The 6414-nt window shown below is 48.9% G+C and overlaps 1 protein-coding gene across 1 annotated transcript in view; it reads right to left on the bottom strand.

The window, feature by feature from the left end:
• Positions 1–542: 542 nt before the first annotated feature.
• LOC119107448 (uncharacterized) overlaps positions 543–6414 on the bottom strand; it is an 11024-nt gene continuing 5152 nt past the window's right edge. Inside the window, exons 3-4 of the mRNA XM_037230892.1 lie at positions 2264–4086; positions 543–2104 (exon numbers count right to left, since the gene is read on the bottom strand). Of these exons, the coding sequence (XP_037086787.1) occupies positions 1737–2104; positions 2264–3707 (1812 nt within the window). The 5' untranslated portion in view covers positions 3708–4086 and the 3' untranslated portion in view covers positions 543–1736. The remainder of the gene's footprint in view (positions 2105–2263; positions 4087–6414) is intronic.

The raw sequence follows: 6414 nt of genomic DNA, 5'->3' as shown, positions 1-6414 counted from the left end.
TACTGGGATGGTCTGTTGAAATATGGCTTAATCTGTTGTATACTGTTGCCATTTTCGCAAATTTGTCACCAAATAGCTCGTAAAGGCTTCCATATTTTCATCGATCACATCCTGTAAATTGATAGCTTTCTTCAAGCCTGGCACCAGACGGCAAGGGTCAGCTTTCTTATCCGCTTGTTTAGTGCCTCCTTTAAATTTCATGAGGCCGACAGGAAGCCCCATCATGCCGACGAGAGAAGTCAGATGGCCGAGTCGGAACATTCCATCAAATAAGAAGGCCCTTCAGGAGAGCAGGTGGCGAGATCTGCGCCGCCGCCGCAGATGGCCGACTTCAGACCCCATGGAATGACAGCAGGTGCCGAATGATCCAGTTGAGTGTGTTTGAGTGCGTTTCTGCGGAAGGTCTTCTGCGCAGCAGGCACATTCCACAGCCGCGTGACTGCGCGCCCGGCAGCCGAGGGTCGAGACAACACGAGACAGAAATTATTCGGCTGAGACAACAGCATGCAGTCACACTGCCACACATATGTCCCGCACACCTGAACACATATCGGTTCTGCTATATGAAGAGTGTCATGCGCTGTGTAACGGAATGGGTAAACTTTTCAATTGCTACGCGTATTGTCTGGCATGTCAATAACAGTTCAAGTTTTTAATTGTGACCGCTAGGTTTGGCACGCGGTGGACTGTAATGCATCTCTCGGGACTATTGTGGAATTGCTGTTAGGTCATATATTTTAGTCATCGAATGTCACTGAATGACTTTATTCCAATCTGAACGTGGAACATAGGATGCCATAAACCCAGCAGTATCTGGAGCCTTTCCGCCTCTAGCCGCGACCGCCTAGGTAACAAAAGTACTCCTCCTTTGAAAAAGTTGTAGCGCCATGGATAGCTTTAGTCAGTGCCAGCAAGTATGCGTTACGTAGACAGTACATAACTGATGACATTACAGGTGGCGTTAAGAATCGCCGAAACATTTTACGATATCCAGGACCGCACAACCACGACGTTGATGATCGAACGACATCCACCCATTTACACATTTTTACACGCAATAAATTTGGGAGCATAGAAGATTTCCAAGGTCTGCGAAGAGAATCAGTTCTGTCGCGATCCCTGTTCTCCATCTCTCTTCCTTAGCACCACACATGAACACATTTGGCGCAGTGTCATGTGACCCGAACAAGCCTGCACATCAGCGGTGCTTGGGAAACGGCATTTTCTAGAAACATGCCGAGTGGTGAGTAAATTTTTGTAATAGCTCATTGGTAAACATCGGTTGAAAATGCCGACTGACGATATCCAAGAGCTCCTTTTCTACTATGCACTGCAGTTCTGGCAAAAATATGCACCAGTACAACGGAACACTTGCGAACGTTCAATATCAACTCTACATATACATAAACTCAAAGAGACATACACCAATTCGGAGTTTTATGGACACGGTCCTGCTAAGAAGAAGGGTTATAAGCGCACGATCATTGCTGAACTCAGTAAAGTATTATTTTACGTGAGCGCAAATCTTTCAGACAAGTGGCTATTTTTCGCCGACCAAATAAATCTCAACGTTGTTCGTCAAGCAACTAGCTGAAAGCTGTGAAAAAGCAGTTATGGGAAAGCCCCATTATCAAGCTTTCCAAAGGCGTCAAAAGGTGACAGTCCATGCCAGTTAGCGGGCACATCACATCATCCTTTTACCACACTCATGCAGTCTACGATCAAAGGACCACATCTCACTGCACCATGTTCTGACAATAGCAAAACCTCATCTCGTCAAAGCGCTGCTTCAGGCAGTCGCTTTGGCCGCGGTAGACGTTCAGCCGGGACACATCTACCACCGAGAGCAGCTCTTCGAGTGGTGCAGACCCGCCCCGGCTGCGCACGGTGGCCTCGAACTCTCCCAGGCCGGGCGTGGTGACAAACTGCACGACGTTCTCCTCGAACGCCTGCACCTGGTAGGCCGTGTCCTTGACGACGCCCTGCGGCTGCGACAGCCGGTGGAAAGCGCCGGTGACGCTCAGCAGGCTGAGCTGGGCGCACTGCGAGCGCACCGCCTCCAGCTTCACCATGTTGATGTGTTGGACGGCGGCGGCGGCGGCCCGCTGCACCACAGCCGCGTGCACCGGCAGAGGCCGCCGGCTGCGGCACACGCACCAGTGCGCGCTGATGCCGGCCGCCTCGCATGTCCGCTCGCTCGGCACGGCCCGCAGCAGGCTGACGCCGCTGTTGTTGGCGGCCGGCTGGGGCGCGGCTCCCATGTCGGCCAGCAGGTGGCGCAGCGTCGCGTGCGCGTCGAAGAAGGTGGTCAGACGGCGGGCGTTGGCGCGCAGGTGCCGCACGCGCTGCGGGTACCGCATCGCGTACCACGGCGGCAGCAGCACGTAGAAGAACGGCATGCGGGACTCGTAGCCGCCTAGCTCGGTGCGCATCACTGGGCCGAACCGCATGCCATGGTCGCTGAAGAAGAGCACGATGGACGAGTTGTAGCGTTCTGTGTCTTTGTACCAGATCAGAAATTTGTGCAGGTGATCCTCCAATTCACTGACATAGGTCAGTGGTCCCTCGTGGCTCATGGCACTGCTGAACAACAGCGCAAACTGACGAGTGTTGACCTGAGTCATGAAGTCTTGCAGCCATTGCAGCTGGAAATCAATTTGCGGTCGCTTTTTGATGCACAGAGTTTGCCGGCTTTTCACGTACGAAGAATCTTCGATGGCTCGGTAGAGAGGTCTCAAGTAATAATCAGTGGGGGTGTTGTGGAAGCCCTGCTTCTTGTAGTTAAATGTTGCTATCTCTGGGAGGTCTTCATTAAACATGGTGGTGTAACCCAATTTGGAGAATTCTTTCCAAATAAACGGCAAGTCATCAATTGGCTCTGTTCCCAGGGATAGTCTCACCTGATCTATCCGGAGGCCAGTAAGCAAGGCAAGCATGTTCGGGAAGGTGTTGAGGCCTATTTTGTTCAGGCCCAGCATGGAAATACCGTTGAATTGGTCGCTCAAAAGCCTTTCGATTTTAGGCAAAAAGCGTTTGAAATTGAGCCTGGAAACGGAGTCAATACCAATGAGGTAGATATTGGATATCTCATTGCGGTTTTTTGAGGCTTTTGCGCTGGATGATACGGGGCTCTGCGCGAAGTTTTTTGGAGTTACGAATGCACGGAAATCCTCATGCACCGTAGCATTATTGTGGGGACAAAAACATCTGACATGAATGAATTCGTCCTTCACACTGAATGGTTGGTCCCATTTCAAGCAAGTGTGCTTTGTTCCGAACTGATACTTGTCGTCTGAATGTCCCTCGTCCGCCCTCAGAACGCTGCGAAAGCAGCACTCGGGCTCACACTGTTGGTTTTTCGCTGTTTTGTTTTTCAAAAACAGCAGGACGTTACCATCCTGCCGTATTTCTATGGGAGATTGCTGACGACATCCACCAAACCGTTTTTCGTTAAGGATTATTTGCGCAATACTTTCATCCCATGGGTCATAATCAGGTATCGCACAAGAACTGGAGTTGACAAGCCAAGCGGTGATTTTGGGTAGCCTTAGAGGAGAGTCCGATCTGAAGTAAAACCATGCACCGCAAAGCGTGAAAAAGACCACAACAATATTTTTGGGGGTCACTTTGCGTACTTTCTTGCACATGGCCTTCAAACGTTGTGTTCTTGCTCTAGTGATGCACAGTAATGAAACCGGGCGAACCATTTGTTTTTTTTTTCCTCTTCTTTTGTTTTGCTTATCTCCGGCCTTCGCAGAGTGGAACGCCTGTTGGTTGAACCCTGAGCGATGGCTGTTAGACTGCCGTAGTTTGTAGTCTACCGCTGCGGCAGACGCTCTGCTGATGTTCACTATGCCGGTGTGTTCAATGGAAGTCTGCGTTGGTCCACATGCCAAGCTTGATCACTGCTGCCTACCGCCACAGTTTTGCTAGCTGCCAAGCTTGATCACTGCCGAGTACTGCCACAGTTTTGCTAGCTGTCATGCTTGATCACTGCCGAGTACTGCCACAGTTTTGGTTGCTGTCGCAAGTAAGTTGAAGGCTAATTTGTCTTCATTGTCGTCGCTTCAGTGGTAGAAAAATGAGCTGAAATAGGTAAATAAATGTAAAAAGCCCCCAAAATAACACATGGTGTTTCAACCCTGTGCGTAGGCAGCAGTGGACGTATTCGACCAGGCAAAGACTGACATCGGTTAGCTAGTCTCAAAGGGATTGTTCTATATTTGTACGGGGTTTTGAACTGAGATAGCCGTTTTGAAGCTCATTCAATGCCTATCACAGCTATACCATTTTTAGGACTTACTTTTAAGATTGTAAGTTCCTAAAGCTAGCAAACTTGGTTGGTGTCACTACCACCATACTTTGAAGACGGTTTATGATGAGCTTGGCTGACGGTGGTCCGAAAGAGCACGTGAGAAATGAACACTGCCGAAGCATCAGCCGAGACGACATCGCCAGAAACTCTATGACATCTTAATATCATCATCAAACGGGAGGACCTTTATGCCTAGGAGGACGTCACCACCAAAACATCGTTTCCAGAACTGAACAACAAACTCAACCGCTCAGTCACCCTTCACCACATTCAAACGTGATCGCTGCCGTTAGTATAGAGAGTGTATCTTAATTTTCCACCCTCGTTTTGCCGTTTCAATTCTTGTCTTTGCAAAAATGCTACCCACGTAAGAAGGACTACAAGTGGATGATCGAAATTAAAGGGAAAGTTTCATATGTGAAGATATTGAGACAAGTATCAGGTATGATGTCATAAGCTCACTTGGGGCATTGGTTTGCTTTAAAGTGTTAAAGACTGCTCTAGACAACACAGTTTCACAATTTAGTAACCGCGGTCCTCAATACGTCATCGTCTGCTTATGTCACTGAACGTCCTTTTGATGGGGAGGGACCAAGCGGCCGACAAAACCTGTTGATAGCCTCTCGCCCTGAGTTTATGGCACCGATTGACATGAAAACTTCACCATTCGATGCCGCTTGGTCGATAACCTCATCGATAAGTCCTTTCTAGGGCATGGTGCCCTTGGGTGAGGCCAAATGTTACCAAAAGTGCAAAAACGAGAACAGTAGGTTTGCAAACAACCTCATACTTCGAGCCTACGGCACCAAGCAACATGAAATCTTCACCAATCGATGCGCCATATTCGATATCGAATCGATTCCAGAAGATCGTAATCTTGAGTGAGGTCAACGGTCCTCTAAGCCTACGGCACTGATCACCATGAAACCTTCACTAATCGATGTACCGTAGTAGGTATCCAGTCCGCTCCAAGACATCGTGAGCTTAAGTCGGGTCAAAAGTCACAAAAAAACAAAAACGGCCGAAATCCGCTGAATTTAGTTTGCAGATTAACCTGTGTTCTGGGGCTGTAACACTGATTGCCATGAAACATTCACCGATCGATGCGCCACAGTCGATATCTATCGTTTCCAGAACATGGTGACCTTGAGTCAGGTCAAAGGTCACCAAAAACAACTAAAAATAGGTTTTGCAGACATCCCCATTCACCGAGCAAATGGCACCGATCGGCATGAAACCTTCACCAATCGATAGTCACCAAAAAGGCCCGCTTCTGGTCACCTTTGACCTGACTCAAGGTCACCATGTTTCAGGAAGGATAGGACATCAAGTGTGGCGCATCGATTGGTAAAGGTTTCATGGTGATTAGTGTCATACGTTCGGAGCATGGGTCTGTCTGTAAACTAATTTCAGGTGGTTTCGGCCGTTTTTGGTGACCTTTGACATAACTCAAGGTCACCATGCTCCGGATAAGATAAGGTATCCACTATGGCACATCGAGTGGTGAAGTTTTCACGGTGATCGGTGCGATAGGCTCAGAGCATGTAGTTGTCTGCAGCCAATTTTGGTGTCGGCCGTTTTGGTGACATGTGCCAGACCCGCCGCGTCAGAAATGCCGCCGTAGCGTGCGAGTTTACTCACTTGCAGTACTTCGACTTCCCGAGAGGTGGCATTGTTTGCTGACGCGTATTTGCCGAACTCAAACATTGTTGTGTGCGTGCTCTGTTTCTTTCCTGTGGTGTTTTTGCAAATTTGTTCATGGTTGCACATTTTGCACTTGCATTCACATACTCGATTATCCGACTATTCTAAAATGATTCGATTCCCAGTCTTACTGAGCGAGCAAGCAGCGTTTGTGCTTGAAGGTGGCTAGTACGCGCCACAAGACGTCACAACGTTCGTGATATCACTCGATGCAGATAAAATGGTAGCGGCGTGTTTCGCAAAATGTGCTGGCAGAGTGGGGGGGGGGGGAGAGGTTGAGCGGTTAAAATCTACGAGACCAACTCTTAAAACACGCCAGCAAACGCGTTTTACCACGGATATGATCAAATTTTTCGCAAGGTTGGGAGGCTGAAGTTCAGGATGGGGTGGAGGTG

This window comes from Pollicipes pollicipes, unplaced genomic scaffold (genome assembly GCF_011947565.3).
Source record: "Pollicipes pollicipes isolate AB1234 unplaced genomic scaffold, Ppol_2.1 Scaffold_6686;HRSCAF=7923_pilon_pilon_pilon, whole genome shotgun sequence".
In the NCBI taxonomy this organism is placed as follows: domain Eukaryota; kingdom Metazoa; phylum Arthropoda; class Thecostraca; order Pollicipedomorpha; family Pollicipedidae; genus Pollicipes; species Pollicipes pollicipes.
The sequence above is the reverse complement of the archived record's forward strand: the minus strand, read 5'-3'. Positions and strand labels throughout refer to the sequence as shown.